At 47.1% G+C, this 25,445-nt stretch overlaps 2 protein-coding genes across 9 annotated transcripts in view; both read right to left on the bottom strand.

Annotated features, from left to right (window-relative positions):
• Positions 1–603: 603 nt before the first annotated feature.
• On the bottom strand, positions 604–9,349 carry LOC140422251 (uncharacterized). Its single transcript, XM_072507282.1, has 2 exons — positions 9,056–9,349; positions 604–6,133 (listed from the first exon to the last, which is right to left on the bottom strand). Exon 2 carries the CDS (start codon positions 5,826–5,828, stop codon positions 4,902–4,904), a length of 927 nt encoding a protein of 308 aa, XP_072363383.1. The 5' UTR covers positions 5,829–6,133; positions 9,056–9,349; the 3' UTR covers positions 604–4,901.
• Positions 9,350–18,007: 8,658 nt separating this feature from the next.
• LOC140422254 (uncharacterized) overlaps positions 18,008–25,445 on the bottom strand; it is a 218,947-nt gene continuing 211,509 nt past the window's right edge. For all 8 annotated transcript variants that reach the window (XM_072507297.1, XM_072507298.1, XM_072507292.1 and 5 more), the window contains one exon: positions 18,008–19,478. In XM_072507297.1, the coding sequence (XP_072363398.1) occupies positions 18,255–19,121 (867 nt within the window). In that variant the 5' untranslated portion in view covers positions 19,122–19,478 and the 3' untranslated portion in view covers positions 18,008–18,254. The remainder of the gene's footprint in view (positions 19,479–25,445) is intronic.

Genomic DNA, 25,445 nt, shown 5'->3' with positions numbered 1-25,445 from the left:
TGTATTGTCTATAGCGTGAGCCATGGCTCAGTGGGCAGCTCTCTCACCTCTGAGTCAGAAGGTTGTGGGATCACAATCCCAGTCAGGGACCTGTGGACAAAAACCAGTTCCAACATTCGTCGTCGCAGCACTGAGGGAATGCTGCACTGTCAGGACAGCCTTCTTTCAAGTAAGATGTTAAACTGAGGCCCCGTCTGCCCCTCTCAGGTGGATGTTCCCACAGCCACTATTTTGAAGAAGAGCAGGGGAGTTATCCCCGGTGTCCAGATCAATATTTATCCCTCAATCAACATCACTAAAAACAGATCATCTGCTCATTATCATATTGCTGTGTGTGGGATCTTTCTGCATGTAAATTAGCTGCTGTGTTTCCTACATTACAACAGTGACTACACGTCAAAAGTACTTCATTGGCTGTAAAGCACTTTGGGACATCGTGGGTGTGAAAGGTGCTATAGAAATGCAAGTTTTTAAATTGAAGGTTTATGTTATCTGATGTTGTTATCCGGAACTTAATTGATTTCAGCCACCCCCCAACTTACCAATTAATAAATTCAGACAAGACTTTAACCAATTAAGACAAAGGCAGTATTCTCTGGATAGTAAATTTAAAAATAAGTTTATTAAATGAAAAAGGTTTACTGAACAACTTTAAGACATTGACTTTTCCAACTTCATGTGGGTGATCAGTCTGTAGAAGCGTAACCCACTCTGGCTCCTTCTTTGACAGTAATTCTTGTGGGATTCAGCCTCGGGAGTCTGGCTCTTTCTTTGACAGTAATTTCCTTGGAACTCGGCCTCGGGAGTCTTCAGTACTTGGCCAGCAAGGAAGACCTTCAGAACCTCTACTTTTGTCCCCAAGTGACCATTACCTCACGTCAGAGTTGGGCCTGTTGTAACATGACAATTGGTCAATTTGGTCACTAGATTAATTTAATTGGATCCTAATTACTGACACCACCTTCTCTCATTATCTCAGACAGGAATACAATAGAACTGTTTCATAATATCCTTTTATCTGATTCTATACAATCCCTTATTCATACAGTTTCAAATGTTGAGGCTAATCAGAGGTTGAAGGTCTCTCTTTCCAGTACATTTATCCTCATTGCACATTCTTCACATGCACAGCAATTAAGCTTTTACATTTTTACAGCAAATAAAACTCAATCTCTTACTGTAACTACTGATTCATTATTGATTATTTTATTGTAACTCAATTAAGGCTCATTACTGAATCAGTCATCTGTTACTGACTGGTAGCTAATTAATACAGTAATCTTTAATTAATACATTTGGTTAATACAATATCCACTGGTTGAAAAAGACTTTTATGGAAGACAATCACTTTCTTTCTTACTAACTTTGATTGGATTGAACAATGAGTCTTAGACTTGAGCCAGACTTTGGCAGGATGATACCCTGTAGCTTTACAAAATTTTGGAACAATGTTACTTTAAACAGTTTCGCCTCATTCAGCAGTTTCTAGAAACAGTTTGGTTTATACAGAATGAATTTTTAAAATAAAGGTCCAGTTTCAGAATTTAACATGGCTTCCTTAACCTTGTTACTTATAACAGTGAAGTTGGACGAGTGATTGATCTTTTAAACAAAATATTATTAATGAGGCATACCCAGAATTTCCGACATTACAACAGTGACTAAACTTCAAAACTACTTCAAAGGCTGTAAAAAGCTTTAGAAGATTGTGTGGTCATGAAAGGTGTTGTAGAAATAGATATAGAATCCCTTGAGTGCAGAAGGAGGCCATTCAGCCCATCGAGTCGGCACCGACTCTTCCAAAGAGCAATCTACCCATATCCACGCACCCGTAACGAAAGAGAAAATGCTGGAAAATCTCAGCAGGTCTGGCAGCATCTGTGGGGAGAGAAAAGAGCTAACGTTTCAAGTCCAATGACTCTTTGTCAAAGTTAACAATCAGAGAATGTGGGGAATATTTATACTGTGGAGAATGAAAGATGAGTCATAGCCACAGAAACCCAGGGAAACGGGGTAATATTTCCCACTTTCTCTGTCTGTTAGCTTTGACAAAGAGTCATTGGACTCGAAACGTTAGCTCTTTTCTCTCCCTACAGATGCTGCCAGACCTGCTGAGATTGTCCAGCATTTTCTCTTTTGTTTCAGATCCCAGTATCCGCAGTAATTAGCTTTTATCCACTCATCCGTAACCCCATAACCTAACGTGCACATCCCTGGACAGTGAGGGGCAATTTATCAGGGCCAATTTTCCTAACCCATATATCTTAGGACTGTGGGAGGAAGCCAGAGCACTCAGTGGAAACCCACAGACACGGGAGAACGTACAAACCCCACACAGACAGTGACCAAGGTCAGAATTGAACGTGGGTCATGGTGGGGTGAGGCAACAGTGCTAACTACTGTGCCACTGTGCCGCTCAATTAAATGTAATTTATTTTTACAACTTGTCAAACTTAGATATATCATACTCGGTCCACTCACGAAGATCACTCACAAAGACTGAGACTTGATTTTATGTAACAACCATGTTTTTCACTGCATTTCAAATACCCTGTGAAAATCCAAACACAGTATCTCATGACGGTATTAGATTTAAAACAGAATGACTTGTTGTGATTTGGGATTCACTGCCTGACAATGGTGCAGGAAGTAAATTCTACTGTATCTTTCAAAAGGGAACTGGACAGATTCTGCAGGAAAATAAACTTGTAGGGCGATGGGACCAATTAGACTGTTCGTTCAAAGAGCTAGCATGGGAATGGTGGGCTTAATGGCCTCCTTCTTTGCCCTTTGATTCCTGTTTACATTTGAAGAAAATCTTAGACTTGAACCAGAGTTTGGCAGTATTTGGGAATTACCAGAAACCCACTTCCGAGGAGGGGGGTAGAAACGGAGATGATGGAATGTTTCCAAAAGGAAATTGGATGGGCCTTTGAGGGAAATAAACCTACAGGGATACGGGAATAGAACAGGGCAATCATTTGATCAATAGAAATCTACAAGTTGTGAATCTTTGGAATTCTTTACCCCAGAGGGCTGTGGGAACTCAGTCATTGAGTGTGTTTAAAGCAGAGACTGACAGATTTCTAAATACCAATAACACAAAGGGATATGGGGATAGTGTGAGGAAAAGCATTGAAGTGGATGATCAGCCATGATCGTATTGAATGGTGGAGCAGGCTCGACGGGCTGAATGGCCAACTCCTGCTCCTATGTTCCAATGATACAAAGATAGGTAGGAAAGTAAATTGTGAAGAGGACATAAGGAGGTTACAAAGGGATATAGATAGGTCAAGTGAGTGTGGAAAACATCTGTAAAATTGAGTATTATGTGGGAAAATGTGACATTGTTCATTTTGGCACAAAGAATAATAAAGCTTATTATCTAAATTGTGAGAGATTGCAGAGCTCTGAGACTCAGAGGGATCTGGATGTCCAAGAGCATGAATCACAAAAGACAAGTATACAGGTACAGCAAGTAATTAGGAAAGCTAATCGAATGTTATTGTTTATTGTGAGGGGAATTGAATACAAAAGTAGGGAGGTGATGCTTCAGTTATACAGGACATTGTGGTGGGACCACATCTGGAGCACTGTGTACAGTATTGCTCTCATTTAAGGGATGATGTAAATGTGTTGGAAGCAGTTCAGAGAAGGTTTACTGGACTCATACCTGGAATTGGAGGCTGGTCTTATGAGGAATGATTGGACAGGCTGGGCTTGTGTCCGATAGAGATTTGGTGACTTGATTGAACCGTAGAAGATGCTGAGGGGCCTTGATGTGGAAAGGATGTTTCTTCGTGTGGGAGAATCTAGAAATTGGGAGTCATGTTAAAACTAATAACTTGTCCACTTAAGGCAGAGGAGAACTTTTTCTCTCCGAGGGTCGCGAGTCTTTGGAACTCTCTTCCTCAAAGGGCAGTGGAAACAGAGTCTGTGAATATTTTTAAGACAGAGCTGGATAGAGTCTTGATAAGAAGGTGAAAGGTTATCGGGGGGGTCGCCGGGAATGTGGAGTTGAGGTTACAATCAGATCAGCCGTGAACTTATTGAATGGTGGAGCAGGCTCGAGGGGCCGAGTGGCCTACCCCTGCTCCTAATTCGTATGTTATCACACCTTTATAATAGATTGTAGCATTTGCCCTCCTACTGATGTCAGGCTAATGTCTGTGGTTCTCTGTTTTCTCTTTCCCTCCTTACACAGTGGGGTTACATTTACCACCTTCCAATCTGCAGGAACCATTCCAGAATCTATAGAATTTTGAAGATGATCACCAATGTATCCACTATCTCTACAGCCACCTCTTTTAACACTCTGGGATGTGGAGCATCGGCTTTTGGGGATTTATTAACTTTCAATCCCATTAATTTCTCCAGTACTACTTTTTCACTAATACTAATCTCTTGCAGTCCCTCCTGCTCACGAGTTCCTTGGTTCTCTCGTGTTTTTGGGACGATTTCTGTATCTTCCTCTGTGAAACAGACACACATTGTTTAGTTTCTCTGCCATTTCCTTATTGCCCATTATAAACTCTCCTGTCTCTGCCTGGAATGGACCCACATTGGTCTTTGCTAATCTTTTCCTGTTCACATTCCCATAGGAGCTTTTCCAGTGGGTTTTTATGTTTCTCCCCAGTTTGCTCTCATATTCTAATTTCTCTTGATCAGTTTATTGATCCTTCTTTGCTGAATTCTAAAACAAGTTCACAATCCTTAAGCTTACACTTATTTTGGCCATTTTAAGAACCTCTTCCTTTGATCTAATGAATTTTTAATATTTCTTGTTCGCCACAGTTGCATCACTTTTCCTGTCTCAGATTCACTGAAAGAGAAGAGAGAACGAAATGCAGTCCTGGGTGTAATTGAAGCAGAAACAATGACAGTAGAATCCATCACTGTAATCAATTGTGAACTTGTTGGTGTCTCAGCAGGGACGAGGAAACACAGAATCCCTTCCCACACTGAGAACAGGTGAACGGCCTCTCCCCAGTGTGAACTCGCTGGTGTGTCTGCAGGCTGGATAATTGAGTGAATCTCTTCGCACACTGAGAGCAGGTGAACGGCTTCTCCCGAGTGTGAACTCGCTGGTGTGTCTGCAGGCTGGATAATTGAGTGAATCCCTTCCCACACTGAGAGCAGGTGAACGGCTTCTCCCGAGTGTGAACTCGCTGGTGTGTCTGCAGGCTGGATAATTGAGTGAATCCCTTCTCACACTGAGAGCAGGTGAATGGCTTCTCCCCAGCATGAACAAATGTGTGACTCCGCAGGTTGGATAACCGAGTGAATCCCTTCCCACACTGAGAGCAGGTGAACGGCCTCTCTCCAGTGTGAACTCGCTGGTGTGCCCGCAGGTTGATTAACTGACTGAATCCCTTCTCACACTGAGAGCAGGTGAACGGCCTCTCCCCTGTGTGAACTCGCTGGTGTGCCCGCAGGGTGATTAACTGACAGAATCCCTTCCCACACTGAGAGCAGGTGAACAGCCTCTCCCTAGCATGAACACGCTGGTGTATCTTCAGGCTGGACAACTGAGTGAATCCCTTCCCACACTGAGAGCAGGTGAACGGCCTCTCCCCAGTATGAATTCGCTGATGTAAATTCAGGCGAGATAACTGAATGAATCCCTTCCCACACTGAGAGCAGGTGAACGGCCTCTCCCCAGTGTGAATTCGCTGATGTAAATTCAAGCTAGATAACTGAGTGAATCCCTTCTCACATTGAGAGCAAGTGAATGGCCTCTCCCCAGTGTGACTACGTCGATGAATCTCCAGCTCTGATGGGACTCTGTATCCCTTCCCACGGTCCCCACATTTCCACGGTTTCTCCATATTTTGGGTCTCCTCGAGTCTCTCCAGGTTGGACTATCAGTTGAAGCTTTGACCGCACACAGAACACGTGTATGGTCTCTCCTCGCTATGAAAGGTGCAATGTTTTTTCAGGCTGTGTAACTGGTTAAAGCTCTTCCCACAGTCAGTGCGTGTGTCTCGGTGCTTTTCCAATCACAATGAAATCTTTTGAAGCAAACAGGTTGGGCAAACATTACTCCTTCTAGATAATGGCCGATGAATCGAGTGACTGTCAGAACTAGACGGATGTTTGAGATTTCGGTCTGTAAATCCTATCTTTTAACATTCTGTAAAAGGAGTTTACAAAAGACATCACTGTCAGTGCAGGATAGAAATTCAGAACTGACAATTGTAGTTTCTCTGGAACATTCTTTCCTCTCTTGATCCCCAAAAGTTGCAAATCTCCATCCCACACACTCTCCCTCCATTCTCACTCTGCTGTATCTAATAGTCACTCTCCCAATTCTCCTGATGGTGCTGATTCAGGCTGATTGACAGATCCATGCTCACTGCTTCCTGTCCTGGACACAGAGATCATAACAAACAGGTGCTGCAGTCGGTCATTCAGCCCATCGAGCCTGCTCAACCATTCAATGGGATCAGTGGCTGATCTACCTCAGCACCATTTTCCCACACATATCCCCCATATCCCGTGGTATGTTCAATATTGAGAAACCTGCCAATTTCTGACTTGCAAATACTTGATGACTGAGGCTCCACAGTCCTCTGGGGTAGAGAATTCCAAAGCTTCACTACATTGTCTTTAAATTCATTGACGATCCCAGCCCCGTGTCACTGTCCGTGTGGAGTCTGCACATTCTCCCCGTGTCTGCATGGGTCTCATCCCCACAATGTAAAACGATGTGCAGGGTCGGTGAATTGGCCATGCTGAATTGCCCCTTAATTGGGAAAAAAAGAATTGGGTACTCTAAATTTTTTAAAATAAATTAATTTACAGGATTGGGGCGTCGCTGGTTAGGCCAGTATTTGTTGCCCATCCCTAGTTGCCCTTCAGAAAGTGATGATAAGTGGCCTCCTTGCACACCCACTGTGCTGTTAGGAAGGGAGTTCCAGGATGTTGCCCCAATGACAGTGAAGGAACGGCGATATATTTTCAAGTTGGTCTGGTGAGTGACTTGGAAGGGAACCTCCAGGTGGTGGGGTTCCCAGGTATCTGCTGCTCTTGTCCTAGATGGTAGTGATCGTTTTGCTGAGCACCTTAGGTCTGTGCACATTCAGGACCCTGACCTTCCCGTTGCTTGCCATTTTATTTATTTATTTATATAAATTTGAAGTACCCAATTAAGGGACAATTTTACCGTGCCAATCCTCCTAAACTGCACATCTTTGGATTGTAGGGGCAAACGCCAAGTAGACACGAGGAAAATGTGCATACTCCACATGGACAGTGATTCAGAGCCGGGATCGAACCTGGGACCTCGGCGCCGTGAGGCAGCAGTGATTAACCACTGTGCCACCGTGCTGTCCCTGCTTGCCATGTTAACACAAGACCCTGCTCCCATGCCTGCCCTTGGCTTGTTGCAATGTTCCAGTGACGCTCAACACAAACTGGAGGAACAGCATATCATCTTCCGGTTAGGCACGCTACAGCCTTCCGGTCTCAACATCAAATTCAACAACTTCAGATGATTAGCTCTACCCCACCTCAACCCCTTTGTTTTCATTCCATTCCATTTTAACTGTCTATTACCTTTTCTTTCTTTCTTGTCTTTCTTCATATATATATATATTTGCCCCTCACTCTTTCCCCCTATCTTATCCTCCCTTTCTTTACCTTTTGTTTCCTTTGCTTCCCCCCTTTTTCTCATTTTACCTCTCTCCCAACCATGTCCCCCCTCCCCCCACATCTACATCTGTCACAGCTTACCCTCTGATTTTAGTTTCCCTGCTGTTTGGTCTTTCACACCTTTTATTCTCTCTGGGGACTGCCATTATAATCTTTATTTTATTAATAATCTTTATTGTCACAAGTAGAATTACATTAACACTGCAATGAAGTTACTGTGAAAAGCCCCAGTCGTCACATTCCGGCACGTGTTCGTGTACACAGAGGGAGAATTCAGAATGTCCAAATTACCTAATGGCACATCTTTTGGGACTTTTGGGAAGGAACCGGAGCACCCGGAGAAAACCCACACAGACATTGGGAGAACATGCAGACTCCGCACAGTGACCTAAGCCGGGAATTAAGCCTGGGACCCTGGCGCTCTGAATCCACAGTGCTAACCACTGTGCTACTGTGCTGTCCTTTAGCACTCTTTTTCCTTTGTTTCTGTGGTTCTGACTCATCTTTCTTTCCCTCGCCCGACAGTATAAATATCTCCCACTTTCTATCTTTTTTCCCTTTGACAAAGGGTCATCTGGACTCGAAAACATTAGCTCTTTTCTCTCCTTACAGATGCTGCCAGACTGGCTGAGATTTTCCAGCATTTTCTCTTCTGGAAATATATAATGTAGCTCTACAGTACTATATTACACAACTGGAAATAATAATAAATGTGCTTTATTACAGAACCAATAATATATCTAATCTGTATGATGTAACAACACTACATACACATATTTCAATCCAAAATTAATTTACTGTCCCCTTAAATGTCAGCCATCTCCTGGGGAAATAGCCCGTTAATTGTGAACAATAGGAAAGAGACCATCAGGGGCAGCAAGGTAGCACAGTGGTTAGGCGGGTTGCTTCACAGCTCCAGGGTGCCAGGTTTGATTCCCGGCTTGGTTCACTGTCTGTGCGGTGTCAGCACGTTCTCCCCTTGTCTGCGTGGGTTTCCTCCGGGTGCTCCGGTTTCCTCTTACAATGCAAAGATGTGCAAGTTAGATGGATTGGCCATGATAAATTGCCCTTCGTGTGCAAAAGGTTTAGGTGAGGTTACTGGGTTACGGGGTGGGCTTAAGTGGGGTGGTCTTTTCAAGGGCCGGTGCAGACTCAATGGGACAATTGGCCTCCTTCTGCACTGAGTATTCTATGAATCCTTTTAGCCAGACAGATAAATGTGTCAAGCTGAGGGAGCAAAGGATGTCAATGTCTTTGAGAGAGAGAGACCTGGGCCAAGCTTTGCAGAGTCTGCACCCTCCCTGGATTCACTTCCTTTCCCTTCAGTTGCTGCAAGTGAACAATTGAAGGTCAGAATGAGAAACGAAATGGAAAGGAGGAGAAAAGAAAGTGTTTTACTCACAGATGTTGGGCACAGCAGGACGTTTCAGTCTGCATCGCGCACTGATTGGCTGGAGGACTACAGTCATTCCATTCCTCCAACTCTTCCCATTGGTTGCTGGCCGACTGGAAAAAAAGCAACGGATGTCACGTGGTCGTGGATGCCCTTTTGACCTAAATGGCAATGCACATCTTTTCCTCTCCTTTGGACATGCGCAGTCCCTGTCCGTCCGTCCCCCGGCGCTGTGGATAGAGCGGTTTCCCGGCGCGGGGGACTATGGGAAATTCAGCCGCCAGTACCCATCCGTAGCCCAGTCACCAAACTCCTGGGACTGGGATAAAAGGGGGGGGGGGGGGGAGGGAGGAGAGAAAGAGGGCGCAGGGACCCCACCCTGACACAAAGCACATGTGGGTAGTCACTGGGTTTGATTGTGACGTCCCACTGAGAAAACAGTTTGTTAACTTTAGACACCTGGGTGACATATTGGGGAGGGCAATAGGTGAGAGTGAAACTGAACCCGAGAGTCAGCATCTTCAGGGGAGGAGAATTGGGGGAAAGCAGGAGGAGGATAGTGGGATGAATTAGTGTTACAATCAATAGGGAGGGAGTGTGTGGAGGCAGAGTCAGAGAGAAGTAGTATTTCTGTCACATGATCATGAGCATGGACAATTTTATCAAATCATTTGTGAAACCTGGATTTACAATGTCCGTGAAAACATCTTGGGATATTGAATATATATAGAATAGCACATATAAATGTGCTGTATAAATGCAGATTAATCTGTTATTGAAGGCCGTCACTTGAGCTCCTCTACTACCCTGAACACCAAGTCCCCGATCATGAACAGTCTGATTAACCAGCTTCTTCACACAGTTCAGACCAGCCCACCCATTCTCAGTGAATCTGCTTTTCTCAGACTCCCATGTAACTCCATCCCTGCTCTCACTGCGCTGAACTCAAGTGCGAACAAATCATTTATGTCTTCAGATTTTTAGTGCGGGAGGTTAAATCTATCAGGAGACAATGAATAGGCCAGTCACTGTTCTCATCAAAACACAAGGCTTAGGGGCTAATGGAGGGCTGTAAATTATGAAAGATTTTGATACACATGGAGAATGTTTTCACTTGTAAGGGTAAGAGAAAAACTAGAAGCTATGAATGTGAGATAATCTAATCAGGAATTCAGGAGAAACTTCTTCCCCAGAGAGTGGTGGGATTGTGGAACTCGCTACCACAGGGATTGGTGGAGATGAACATCGATATATTTATGGGGAAGCTGGATGAACATGAGGGAGAAATGATCGAGTCAGATGGGAAAGCATGAGAGGAGACTCAAGTGAAGTCTAAACACTGGCATGGATTGGTTGGGCTGTTTCTGTGCTGTATATTCAATGTAATTTCGCCTGGTATTGCCTTTAACTCTCACATAGTCGATTCCAGGTTATAGTGAAAGTTTCACTCCCAGAAACATTTCAGCTCATTGTTTCCAGCTATTGTCCAATCAGTGCCTCTTGTCAGTCAAGTGTCCGTGTGAGGAGTCAAGGTATTCAATTCAACTACAAAGATCTCATGTAATTTGTACTAATATATCTTTGAAGAGCAGATCTTTTTTTCAAATGGACTGGATTATTTAAATTTATTAGGTTTTACTCAATTGTTTAAAGTGCTTGATTATCAGACAGTCTTATTCAAATCGGAGAGTTTGTTTTATTCAAGACAAAGTAGGGACATGATCAGCACCCCTTTCACCATCTCCACCATTGATACCCAGTGGCAGCAGTGTGTAGAAACTACAAGCGGCACAGTAGCACAATGGTTAGCACCATTGCTTCACATCACCAGGGACCGAGGTTTGAATCCCGGCTTGGGTCACTGTCTGTGAGGAGTCTGCACATTCTTCCTGTGTCTGCGTGGGTTTCCTCTAGGTGCTCCGGTTTCCTCCCACAAGTCCTGAAAGATGTGCTGTTCGGTGAATTGGACATTCTGGATTCTCCCTCAGTGTACCCGAACAGGCGCCGGTGTGTGTTAATGTAAGCCTATTTGTGACAATAATAAAGATTATTCTATTAATCTCCCAAGATTTTATTTTTTTTAAAAATATATTTTATTAAAGTTTTCAAACGCAATTTTTCCCCCTTACAAATCAACAAAAACGGTAACATGATAACTGATAGATAACATGGTTTAAATAAAATAGTGAACTAACAATATAACACAAAATAGTGCTCCCCCCCTGCCCCTTCACCCCCTCTAGAACAAAAACAATTTACCCCCCCCCCCTCCCCCTCTGGGCTGCTGCTGGCTATCTATTTTCCCCCTAATGTTCCGCTAGATAGTTGAGGAACGGTTGCCACCGCCTGGAGAACCCCTGAGCCGATCTTCTCAGCACAAACTTAATCCGCTCCAGTTTTATGAACCCTGCCATGTTGTTTATCCAGGCCTCCACACCGGGGGGTTTTGCTTCCTTCCACATGAGTAAAATCCTTCGCCGGGCTACTAGGGCCGCAAAGGCCACAATATCGGCCTCTTTCGCCTCCTGCACTCCCGACTCATCCGCTACCCCAAATATAGCTAACTCCCAGCTTGGCTTGACCTGGACCTTCACCACCTTCGAGATCACTCCCGCCACTCTCCTCCAATACCCCTCCAGTGCCAGACACGACCAAAACATGTGTGTGTGGTTCGCCGGGCTTCCCCCGCACCTCCCGCACTTGTCCTCCACTCCGAAGAACCTGCTCAACCTCGCTCCCGTTATGTGTGCTCTATGTAGCACCTTAAATTGGACTAGGCTAAGCCTGGCACACGACGAAGAGGAATTTACCCTACTTAGGGCATCAGCCCACAAACCCTCCTCATTTTCCTCCCTGAGCTCTTCTTCCCATTTTCCTTTCAGTTATTCTACCAGCTCCTCCCCCTCTTCTCTCATCTCCCGGTATATTTCGGACACTTTGCCCTCCCCGACCCACACCCCCGAAAGCACTCTATCCTGGATCCCCTGTGTCGGGAGCAGCGGAAATTCCCTCACCTGTTGTCCCGTGAACGCCCTCACCTGCATATACCTAAAGATATTCCCCGGAGGCAGCTCATACTTTTCCTCTAGCGTTCCCAAGCTCGCAAACGTCCCATCTATAAATAAGTCTCCCACTCTCCTAATTCCTGCCCGGTGCCAGCTCTGGAACCCTCTGCCCAACCTCCCTGGGGCAAACCTATGGTTGTTCCTGATCGGGGACCACACCGAGGATCCCAGCACAACCCTCTGTCGCCTCCATTGCCCCCAGATACTTAATGTTGCCGCCACCACTGGGTTCGTGGTAAACCTTTTCGGGGAGAGCGGTAGTGGCGCCGTCACCAGCGCTTTTAAGCTCGTTCCTTTACAGGACGCCATCTCCAGCCTTTTCCACGCCGCCCCCTCTCCCTCTATCATCCACTTACGGATCATCGCCACATTGGCGGCCCAGTAATAGTCGCCCAAATTCGGCAACGCCAGTCCCCCTCTGTCCCTGCTACGTTGCAGGAACCCCCTCCTTACCCTCGGGGCCTTCCCTGCCTACACGAAGCTCATGATGCTCCGATCTATTTTCTTGTAAAAGGCCTTAGTGATCAATATAGGGAGACATTGAAACACAAATAGTAACCTCGGGAGGACCATCATCTTAATCGCCTGCACTCTGCCCGCCAGTGACAGCGGCTGCATATCTCACCTTTTGAAATCTTCTTCCATTTTCTCCACCAGCCGAGTCAGATTGAGTCTGTGTAAGGTTCCCCAGCTCCTGGCTATCTGAATCCCCAGGTATCGGAAGTTTCTTTCCACTATCCTTAGCTGCAGGCCATCTATCCCTCTACTCTGGTCCCCAGGGTGTATCACGAAAAGCTCACTCTTTCCCATGTTAAGCCTATATCCCGAGAAATCTCCAAACTCCCTCAATATCTGCATAACCTCTGTCATTCCCCCCACTGGATCCGCCACATACAGCAGTAGGTCATCTGCGTAGAGTGACATTCGGTATTCCTCTCCCCCTCTAACCACCCCTCTCCATTTCCTGGAGTCTCTCAGCGCTATGGCCATTGGTTCAATTGCCAGCGCGAACAGTAATGGGGACAGCGGGCATCCCTGTCTTGTTCCCCTATGTAGTCGAAAATACTCCGATCTTTGCCGATTTGTGACTACACTTGCCATTGGGGCCCCATAGAGGAGTTTAACCCAGCTGACAAACCCCTCCCCGAACCTCCTCAGCACCTCCCATAGATACTCCCACTCTACCCTATCAAATGCCTTCTCTGCATCCATCGCCGCCACTATCTCTACCTCCCCCTCTGATGTGGGCATCATTATCACCCCCAACAGCCGTCGCACGTTGACATTCAAATTGTCTCCCCTTTACGAACCCTGTCTGATCTTCGTGCACCACCCCCGGGACACAATCCTCTATCCTCATTGCCAGCATTTTTGCCAACAACTTGGCGTCCACATTCAGAAGCGAGATAGGCCTATAAGACCCGCATTGCAGCGGGTCTTTATCTCGCTTCAGGATTAGTGATATCGTCGCCTCCGACATTGTCGGGGGTAGAGTCCCCCCTTCTCTGGCCTCGTTAAAGGTTCTTACCAGCAGCGGGGCCAACAAGTCCACATATTTCCTGTAAAATTCCACCGGGAACCCATCAGGTCCCAGGGCCTTCCCTGCCTGCATGTTCCCCAGCCCTTTGGTCATCTCGTCCACCCCAATTGGCGCCCCCAGGCCTGCCACCTCCTGCTCCTTCACCCTCAGGAACCTTAGTTGGTCCAGAAACTGCTGCATCCCCTCTTTTCCCTCCGGGGGTTGGGACCTATATAACCTCTCATAAAAGGTCTTAAACACCTCATTCACCTTCCCTGCTCTCCGCACCGTAGTTCCCGTTTCATCCCTAACTCCCCCCATTTCCCTCGTCGCTGTCCTCTTACGAAGCTGGTGGGCCAACAGGCGACTCGCCTTTTCCCCATATTCATATCTCATCCCCTGTGCCTTCCTCCACTGTGCCTCTGCCTTCCCTGTGGTCAGCAGGTCAAACTCCGTTTGGAGTCTTCGCCTCTCCTTATATAGTCCTTCGTCCGGGGCCTCCGCATATCTTTTATCCACACTCAAGATCTCCCCCAGTAATCTTTCCCTCTCTTTGGCCTCTGTTTTCCCCTTGTGAGCCCTGATGGAGATCAACTCTCCCCTGACCACTGCCTTCAGTGCTTCCCATACTACCCCCACTCGGACCTCCCCATCGTCACTGGCTTCCAGGTACCTTTCGATACATCCCCGCACCCTTCCGCAGACTCCCTCATCCGCCAATAATCCCACATCCAGTCGCCAGAGTGGGCGCTGTTCCCTCTCCTCTCCTAGTTCCAGATCCACCCAACGTGGGGCATGGTCTGAAACAGCTATGGCCGAGTACTGGGTTCCTTCCACTCCTCGAAATCAGTGACCTTCCCAGAACGAAGAAATCTATCCGGGAGTATACCTTATGGACATGGGAGAAAAAGGAGAACTCTTTGGCCAGCGGCCTGGCAAATCTCCACGGATCCACTCCCCCCATTTGGTCCATAAACCCCCTAAGCACCTTGGCCGCTGCCGGCCTTCTTCCGGTCCTGGATCTAGATCTATCTAACCCTGGGTCTAACGCGGTGTTGAAGTGCCCCCCCCATTACCAGGTTTCCTGCCTCCAGGTCCGGGATACGTCCCAGCATCCGCTTCATAAATCCCGCATCATCCCAGTTCGGGGCATATACGGTGACCAGCACGACCTCCATTCCCTGCAGTCTGCCACTCACCATCATATACCTGCCCCCGCTGTCTGCTACAATGTTCCTAGCCTCGAATGACACCCGTTTCCCCACCAGTATGGCCACCCCTCTATTCTTTGCGTCCAGCCCTGAGTGGAACACCTGTCCCATCCATCCTTTCCTTAACCTAACCTGGTCTGCCACCTTCAGATGCGTCTCTTGAAGCATGGCCACGTCTGCCTTCAGTCCTTTTAAGTGCGCGAACACTCGGGCCTCTTAATCGGCCCATTTAGGCCTCTCACGTTCCACGTGATCAGCCGCACTGGGGGGCTGCCCTCCCCCCTCCCCTGTCGACTAGCAATCACCCTCTCTGGGCCAGTCCCACGTCCCGGTCCCGTGCACCCACCCGTCCCTCAGGCAGCGCATTCCCGCCTCGACCACCTTTTCTCTTACCAGCTCCCTGTCGATCTCAGCAGCAGCAACCCAGTTGTGTCCTCCCCCCCCCCCCCCCCCCCCCGCTAGATCCCCATCTAGCATGGTTACTCCCCCCATATTGCTTCCGAAAGTCAGCTGACTTCAACTGACCCCGGCTTCTCCCGCTCTCCTTGAGCCCCCCGTGTGAGGAACTCCCTTCCTCCTTGCGCCTATCTTCCCGCCATCATCTCTCTGGCGCGGGAAATGAAAAAGAAACCCCGCGCTTTCTAGAACCATCCCGCCCCCCCATGGCGCAGCTCCCCCTACAGCCCTGTTCCCATTCCCCATCCCCCGCCTGTGTCTCTTTTTCCCCCCACCGGCACCCACATTTCTCAGTGTGTCCCCCTCCCCAATTTACACCTCTATACATCAGCATTGTCATTTCCCCTCCAACATCAGTCCCTCAGTTCTGGTCCAGTTTCTCTTTTTGAATGAAGGTCCATGCTTCTTCCGACGTTTCAAAGTAGTAATGTCTATCCTGGTGCGTGACCCATAATCGCGCCGGCTGCAACATCCCAAACTTTACTTTCTTCTTATACAGCACCTCCTTGGCTCGATTGAAACTCGCCCTCCTTCTCGCCACCTCCGCGCTCCAGTCCTGATACACTCGTATCAGCGCATTCTCCCATCTGCTACTTCGTACCTTCTTGGCCCATCTCAAAACAACCTCTCTGTCATTGAAGCGGTGAAATCGCACGACCATCGCCCTAGGTGGTTCTCCAGCCTTTGGACTCCTCACAGGGACCCGGTGGGCCCCTTCCACTTCCAAGGGGCCCGAGGGGGCCTCAGCTCCCATTAGCGAACGTAGCATCGTGCTCGCATAAGCCCCGCCGTCAGCTCCTTCCACTATCTCAGGGAGACCCAGGATACGGAGGTTCTTTCTCCTTGATCTATTTTCCAGGACTTCAATTCTTTCGATGCACTTCTCATGAATCGCCTCGTGCGTCTGCATTTTGACCGCTTGGCCCAGGATCTCGTCCTCATTGTCAGTTACCTTCTGCTCCACCACACGGAGCTCTATCTCCTGGGCCTTTCGTGTCTCTTTAAGCCACTCGATTGCTTGTATCATCGGGGCCAGCACCTCCTTTTTTAGCAGCTCCACACACCGTCTTAAAAATTCATCCTGGTCCGGTCCCCATGTCGCCTGGGCTCCTTCCGACGCCATCTTGTTCCTTTCTTTCCTCTGCCGCTGCCCTCGAGGATCCTCCGTGATCTGGCCACCGCCGCCCATCTTTTTCTTCACACTGCGGGGGGGGGGGGGGGGGGGGGGGGGGGGGAAACTCCCTGTTGCTTCACCCCACACCGGGTTTCGTCGCAAAAAATTTCCCGTTGGGGCTCTTAAAAGAGCCCGAAGGTCCGTCAAAGCTGGAGCCGCCGAAACGTGCGGCTTAGCTGGTCATCGCCGCAACCGGAAGTCCCAAGGTTTATTTTCTAAGGGGCCTCCGTGGAGTTGAGGTTTCAATCAGGTCAACCGGGAACTTATTAACTGGTGGAGCAGGCTCGAGGGGCCGAGTGGCCGACTCCTGCTCCTAATTCGTATGGTATTACAGCCTTTATAATAGATTGTAGCATTTACCCTCCTACTGATGTCAGACTAATGGGTCTGTGGTTCCCAGTTTTCTCTCCCTCCTTAAATAGTTGGGTTACATTTACCACCTTCCAATCTGCAGGAACCATTCCAGAATCTATAGAATTTTGAAAGATGATCACCAATGTATCCACAATCTCTACAGCCGCCTCTTTCAACACTCTGGGATGTAGAGCAGCAGCTTTTGGGGATTTATTAACTTTCAACCACATTAATTTCTCCAGTACTGCTTTTTCACTAAGACTAATCACTTTCAGTTCCTCGTGCTCACTGGTCCCTTGGTTCTCTGGTGTTTTTAGGGCAATTTCAATATCTTCCTCTGTGAAGACAAACACACACTGTTTAGTTTATCTGCCATTTCCTTATTCCCCATTATAAACTCTCCTGTCTCGGTCTGGAATGGACCCTCATTGGTCTTTGCTAATCTTTTCCTGTTCACATTCCTATAGGAGCTTTTCCAGTTCTCCCCAGTTTGCTCTCATATTCTATTTTCTCTTTCTCAGTTTCTTGGTCCTCTTTGCTGAATTCTAAACAAGTTCCCAATCCCCAGGCTCACTACTATTTTGGCCACTTTATGAGTCTCCTCCATTGATATAATGGAATCTTTAACTTTTCTTGTGAGCCACGATAGCTTCACTTTTGTTGTTTAATTTTTGCTTCTTAAAGGAATCAATATTTTATGTAAAGAAAATGCAAGTGGTTGCCTGTCTATCGTCATATATAGAACAACAAAGAACAAAGAACAGTACAGCACAGGAACAGGCCCTTCGGCCCACCAAGCCTGCTCGGATCATGAAGTCTGACTAAACTATTGTAATTTCCCAATCTACTAGTCGACTTGCCCCTCATACCATGACAGTTTCCTTCTGCAAGAAACACACAGATAAATTAGGCAAGAGAACCATGTAACCACCATAGCCCATCTTCATGGCAATGTGGCTGCTTTGGGAACTAAATATCTTCCAACGTACAAACACCTTTTCATTCTGAGCCCCTCGTCAAACTTGGAACCAGGTAATCGCAACGAGGCTCAAAAATGGTCAGCCCACCGGAGGCAGAGGTGTTAGACCGGCCAGTCCAGCAGAAAGAAACCCTCCAATCATCACCAGATGTCAGAATGAACAAAATGCAGTCCTGGATGTCAGTGAGAGCAGAAACAATAACAACGGAGCCAACATCTGTAATTTATTGTGAACTTGTTGGAGTCACAACAGGTGTAATGAATCACAAAACCCCGCCCCACGTTGAGAGCAGATGAATGGTCTCTCCCCAGAATTAACTTGCTAGTGTCTCCGTAGTTGGGATGAATCATTGAATGTCTCCCCTGCTCAGAGCAGGTGAATGGCTTCTTCCAGGTGTGAACTTGCTAGTGCTCTCGCAGGGTGTATGGGTATCTGAATCCCTTCTCTCACTAAGAGCATGTTAACGCCTTCTCCCCTGTGTGAACTCGCTGGTGTCTCTGCAGGTGGGATAACTGAGAGAATCCCTTCTCACACTGAGAGCAAGTGAACGGCCTCTCCCCAGTGTGAAGTCGCTGATGTATCCCCAGGCTCTTTAAAGTAGTGAATCTCTTCTCACAATGAGAGCAGGTGAACGGCCTCTCCCCAGTGTGAACTCGCTGATGTATCCGCAGGTTGGATAACTGAGCGAATCCCTTCTCACACTGAGAGCAGGTAAACGGCCTCTCCCCAGTGTGAACTTGCTGGTGTGTCAGCAGGCTTGATGAAGTAGTGAATCCCTTCTCACACTGAGAGCAATTGAATGACCTCTCTCCAGTGTGAACTCGCTGGTGTGTCAGCAGGTTCGATGAAGTAGTGAATCCTTTCCCACATTGAGAGCAGGTGAATGGCCTCTCCCCAGTGTGAACTCGCTGATGTTTCTTCAGACTGGATAACTGAGTGAATCCCTTCCCACACTGAGAGCAGGTGAACGGCCTTTTCCCAGCGTGAACCCGCTGGTGTCTCTTCAGGCTGGATAACTGAGTGAATCTCTTCTCACACTTAGAGCAGGTGAACGGCCTCTCCCCAGCCTGAACCCGCTGGTGTCTCTGCAGGCTGGATAACTGAATGAATTCCTTCCCACACTGAGAGCAGGTGAACGGCTTCTCCCCAGTGTGATCTCGATGGTGTCTCTTGAGGCTGGATAACTGAGTGAATCCCTTCTCACACTGAGAGCAGGTGAATGGTCTCTCCCCAGTGTGACTGCGTCGATGAGTTTCCAGCTCTGATGGAGATCTGTACCCCTTCCCACAGTCCCCACATTTCCATGGTCTCTCCATGTTTTGGGTCTCCTCCTGTCTCTCCTGGTTGGACAATCAGTGGAAGCTTTGTCCACACACAGAACATGTGTACGGTCTCTCCCCGCTGTGGATGGTGCAATGTTTTTTCAGGCTGTGTAACTGGTTAAAAGCTCTTTCCACAGTCAGCGCTCTGGAACACTCTCACTCGGGTGTGTGTGTCTCGGTGCTTTTCCAGTCACACTGATGGTTAAAATCTTTTGATGCCGACAGATCGGCAAACATTTCTCCTTCTAGATTCAAAGGCCGATGATATTCAGATCCAAGGTATCGAGTGACTCTGTAAGACTGAGACGTGATAATTGAGATTTCTGTCTGTAATTTCTCCTCTTGTAATATCTGTAAAAGGAGTTTACAAAAGTCAACACTCAGTACAGGATATAAATTCAGAACAGATAATTCTAGTTTCTATGGAACATTCCTTCCTCTCATTCCCCAATACCTCGTCTTCAATACCTATTCCCCAGACCTAGTCTCCAGGGAGTGGACTCGGAGGGGCAGGGTATCGGAGCAGTGACTGTAGGAAGGATGAGCTAGCTGACCACTGCACCCTGGTACAGGAGGCCATGCAAGTGGGGGGAGGAAGTGGTCGTTGTCGGGGTTTCTATAATTACGGGAACTGATAACATCCTTTGGAAACAGGGCCGAGAGTCCCACATGGTATGTTGCCTGCCCGGTGCCAGGGTGAGGGGCATCTCTAACTGGCTTGAAAGGCTATTGGAGAGGGAGGGAGAGGATCCAGTTGTTGGGGTTCACGTTGGGACAAACAACATCGGCAAGACTCGGAAAGAGGATCTGTTTGGGGAATATCAGGAACTAGGAACAAAATTAAAAGAACAGGTCCTCAAGGGTTATAATCTCTGGATTATTCCCCGAGCCATATGTAATTTGGTGTAGGAATGATAAAAATTAGGGAAGTAAACACATGGCTAAAGGAGTAGTGCGGGAAAGAGGGGTTCCATTTCATGGGGCACTGGCATCAGTATTGGGACAGGAGGGACCTGTACCGTTGGGACGGTCTCCGCCTGAACCGATCTGGGACCAGTGTCCTCACGGAAAGGATAAATAGGGAAGTCACAAAGACTTTAAACTAACAAATGGAGGGGGAGGGGGAGGCCTCAGGCGAACTCAATACAGTTCCAAAAACAAGTAGCAGGATGGTCTGGACTGGGTACGAAATATACCGGTTATAAAGTTTACAGGAGGGACAGAGAATATGGCAGAGGGGGTGAAGTAGCCTTACTGATTAGAAATACTATCACCTTAATGGTGAGGGAGGATAATGAGGGGGAAGCATCCAGCGGAGACCTTGGGCTGGATTCTCCGTCGTCGGGATCCTCTGCTTCGCCGGCAGCGCGCTCACGCCCGCCGATTTCCCAATGGCATGGGGGTGCCCATAATGGGAAACCCCATTGGCCAACGGGATGGAGAATCCCACCCCATATGGGTGGAACTGAGGAACAAAAAAATCTAAAACTGTAATGGTGTTGTGTATCGACCGTCTAGTGGCAGTTCTGAGGTGCTAGATTGTATAAAGGCAGAAATTAGGCGAGTGTGTAGCAAAGGCAGAGTAGTATTAATGGGGGATTATAACTAACACACAGATTGGGAGGGGCAGACAAGCAACTGTCAGAAAGGGAGTGAATTTCTGGAATGTGTCCGGGATAGTTTCCTGCAGCAATATGTTCCAGATGTAACAAGGGGACAGGCAATATTAGATTTAGTTATGAGTAAGGAGCCCAATTTAATTAGTAGCCTAACTGTGCACGAACATTTATCAAATAGTGATCACAACATGATTGAATTCAATGTAGTGTTTTAAAGTGAAAAGCACGTTACAGACAGTAGAATTTTAGACTTGGGTAAGGCTGACGTTAACGGGATGAGACAGAGACTGTCCTCGGTAAACTGGGGAGATCGGTTAGTGGGTCAAACAACTGAGGATCAGTGGAGAATATTTAAAGAAACATTTAACGAGATACAGAGCAAGTATATCCCCCCGAGAGGAAAAGGCTCCACTTCACAAAAAAAACCAGCCACGGACAAATAAAGAGATTAGGGACAGCTTAAAACTAAAAGAGAGGGCGCACAAAAATACAAGACATAGTACAGATCTGGGCGAATGGGATAGGTACAAGGACCAGCAAAGGGTCACAAAGCAGCTTGTAAGAGCGACTGAAAGGAATTATGAAAGGAAACTTGCAAGGGACATCAATATCAATGAGAAGAATGTTTAGTTATATAAAGGGAAAGCTGGTGTGAAGAGCAATGTAGGCCCAGTAAAAGCTGAAAATGGAGATATTGTCAGTGATAATGGGGGAATGGCAGACATGCTGAACAATTACTTTGCCTCAGTATTTACAATTGAAAAGGCGGATAACTTGCCAGAAATTAATAGTCGATAGAGAACAAGGACTTAATACAATTAACATAACTATACCATCACTAACTAGGAAACTCCTAGGAATCCCCAGAACCTGACGGTTTCCATCGAGGGTGTTAAAGGAAGTCGGGGAGGACATTGTAGATGCTCTAGCTAGAATCCCTAGATTCAGGAGTAGTCTCTCTGGGTTGGAAAATTGCACTTTTTGAAGTACGGATACACCAGCGAGTTCACACTGGGGAGAGGCCATTCACCTGCTCTTAGTGTGGGAAGGGATTCACTTTTTAAGAAGGGTGAAAGGGGAAAAACAGGGAATTACAGACCAGTTAGCCAAACACAACATGGTAGCACAATGGTTAGCACTGTTGCTACATAGCGGCAGCAACCCAAGTTCGATTCCCGCCTTGGGTCACTAAGTGTGGAGTCTGCACGTTCTCCGCCGTGTCTGCATAGGTTTTATCCTGGTGCTCCCACAAGTCCCAAAAGATGTGCTGTTAGGTGAATCGGACAATCTGAATTCAGTCCCTCAGTATTAATGTAAGCCTACTTTTGAGACTAATAAAGATTATTGTTATGAACATCTATGGTGGGGAAACTGTTGGAATGTATAATTAGGGGTGGGGTAACTGAACACTTTGAAAAACTTTGTTCGATCAGGGACAGCCAGCCTGACTTATTTTACTGAATTTTCTGAGGAAGTGACTAAGGTAGGGGACAGGGGAATGTCTATGGATGTCATTTATACGGACTCCCAGAACGCATTTGATAAAGTCCCACACAAAAGACAGTTAGCTAAGGTGGAAGCCCTCGGAGTTGAGGGCAAATTATTGACACGGTTAGGAAATTGGTTGAGTGGCAGGAGAGTGTGGGGATATGGGTATTTAATAATATACAATGAAGAGTATAACACCGAGTTGTAGAGAAAACAAAACATTTTATTTAACATTAACTATATACACAGCTCCAGTTGCTGAGTTAGGAGAGATTACTCAAATTTGACCTGTTGCACTTTTCAAGATTAAATTCAATTTGCCACTGTTCTGCCATCTAACCAGCCCGTCCATATCATCCTGTAATCTGAGGCGTTCCTCACCATTTCCCACCCCCCCCCAATTTTTGTGTCATCTGCCATCCTATCATATCTCCAACATTCACATCCAGATCATTGATGTACGTCCGAACAACATGGAACCCAACACCGATCGCAGTGGAACACCATTGGACACAGGCTTCCAGTCACAAAGACAATCTTTGACCATCTCCCTCTGCCTGCTGCCAGGAAGCCAATTTTGGTGTCAATTTGCATGGAGCCCATCTTGGCCAGTCCCCCATGTGAGACCTTGTCACAAGTCTTACTAAAGTCTATATGGGCTACATGTGGGCGGCACATTTAGATGCTGTTTAGCACAGGGCTAAATCGCTGGCTTTGAAAGCAGGCCAGCAGCACAGTTCAATTCCCGTAACAGCCTCCCCGAACAGGCGCCGGTATGTGGCGCCTAGGGGCTTTAACCAGTAACTTCATTTGAAGCCTACTTGTGACAATAAGCGATTTTCATTTCATTTTTTTCACAGTGGGTCGCACTGTTGCTCCGTAGTTCCATGATTCCAGGTTCGATTCCCGGCTTGGGTCACTGTCTGTCTGGACTCTGCACGTTCTCTCCGTGTTTGTGTGGGTTTCTTCCGGGTGCTCAGGGTTCCTCCCACAAGTCCCGAAAAACGTGCTTGTTCGGTGAATTGGACATTCTGAATTCTCCCTCCATGTACATACAGGGGCTGGTTTATCACAGGGCTGAAGAGCTGGCTTTTAAAGCAGACCAAGGAAGGCCAGCAGCACGGTTCAATTCCCGTACCAGCCCCCCCGAACAGGCGCCGGAATGTGGCGACTAGGGTCTTTTCACAGTAACTTAATTTGAAGCCTACTTGTGACAATAAGCGATTTTCATTTTCATGTACCCAAACAGGCACCGGAATGCGGCGACTGGGGGATTTTCACAGTAACTTCATTGCAGTGTTAATGTAAGCCTACATGTGACAAAAGATATTATCAACTGCACGCCCCTCAACTACACACCTAGTCATCTCCTCGGAAAATTTAAATGAAATAGAATACACAGAATCCTTCTGCACCGACCCTCCGATAGAGCATACTACCCAGGTCCACTCCCCCTCTCTATCCCCTTTAACCCACCTACCTTTTGGACACTAAGTGGCAATTGTTCATGGCCAATCCACCTATCCTGCACATCTTTAGGCTGTGGGAGGAAACTGGAGCACCCGGAGGAAACCCACGCAGACACGGGGAGAACGAGCAAACTCCACACAATGTAGACAATAGATCTCTTCCTTTCCAACCCCCCACCGTCTTCCTTCAAACCAACTTTCTCCTTCTCATTTCCTGCTTTCAGAGACCCAAAACCTAAGAGTCATAGAGTTTTACAGCACAGAAAGATGCCCTTCAGCCCATCGTGAAAATGCTGCCTGCTCAGCCACAGCAGGTCAAAGATGAAAAGAGAATGCAACAGCTTAGCACTTCATGAAGACACATAGTCATTTGATCTGTCCCTCTCTGCCACCAGCTCAGATACGACACTGCACAAACTTAGCAGCCACGATAGAGTTGGGATCAGCTGTGGTGAAACACTGGAACTGGATCCAGGTCAGGGTGAAATATAGTTTGCTTGCCAGTTCATTGGATGGTGAGATCAGAGATGGGTTCAGCTATGGGTGGACTCAGATGAGGATTTTAAGAGGCACTGATGAGGGTGTACATTGAGAGGCTGAGTGGATTGGCTGGCTTGACAGACAGTCAGTCCCTTTCACTGTCAAGCAGCATGTAGAAGGGGGCATGGGTGGGTGATGGTAGGGTGTCAGATATATATAGGGAAATGAGAGACGAGGGGGAGATGATGGTAGAGGAGCTGAAGGGAAAATGGGAGGAGGAGCTGGGGGAAGAGATTGAGGAGGGGCTGTGGGCAGATGCCCTAAGTAGGGTAAACTCTTTGTCCTTGTGTGCCAGGCTCAGCCTGATACAATTCAAGGTTCTACACAGGGCGCATATGACGGCAGCAAGGCTGAGTAGGTTTTTTGGAGTGGAAGATAGGTGCGGGAGATGCGCGGGAAGCCCAGCGAACCACACCCACATGTTTTGGTCATGTCCGGTATTGCATGGGTTCTGGGTGGGTGTGGCAAAAATGATCTCGAAGGTGGTGGGGGTCCGGGTCAAACCAAGCTGGGGGTTGGCTATATTTGGGGTTGCAGATGAGCCGGGAGTGCAGGAGGCGAGAGAGGCCGACGTGTTGACCTTTGTGTCCCTAGTAGCCCGGCGAAGGATTCTACTTATGTGGAAAGAAGCTAAGCCCCCGGGTGTGGAGGCCTGGATCAACGACATGGCAGGGTTTATAAAACTGGAACGGATAAAATATGCATTGAGGTTCGGCTCAGGGGTTCACCGGGCGGTGGCAACCGTTCCTCGACTATCTCGCAGAGCGATAAGGGAAAATAGGAAAGGCAGCAGCAGTAGCCCAGGGGGGGGGGGCTCATTTCGGTCTTCAGGGGTTTTATGTGTGTGTTTATATATTAGTTATTTATATTTGATTTCACAAAGTTACTATTTTAGTTATTATTTCTGTTGTTTCTTATTTTGTTGTTGGCAGTTGCCGTTAGTCAGCATATTATTTATTTAAAAAACGATCAATGTATATATTATTACAAAGTTGTAAAATGGGAAATTTTTGTTTGATCGAAAAACTTAAATAAAATATATATATTTTTTAAAAAGCAGCATGTAGAGGTCTGACTTCAAGTCTCCAAATTGGCAGAGGACATTGTGCAGAACGTGCCCTGTCCACAGCCTCTGCTCCATCTCCTTGTTCTGGTGCAGAACCAGAGGCACTGCTACTGCTGCTCAGAAACCTGTTACAGCC

Source organism: Scyliorhinus torazame, chromosome 5 (assembly GCF_047496885.1).
Source record: "Scyliorhinus torazame isolate Kashiwa2021f chromosome 5, sScyTor2.1, whole genome shotgun sequence".
NCBI classification, from domain to species: domain Eukaryota; kingdom Metazoa; phylum Chordata; class Chondrichthyes; order Carcharhiniformes; family Scyliorhinidae; genus Scyliorhinus; species Scyliorhinus torazame.
This window is presented reverse-complemented; position numbering and strand designations above follow the sequence as displayed.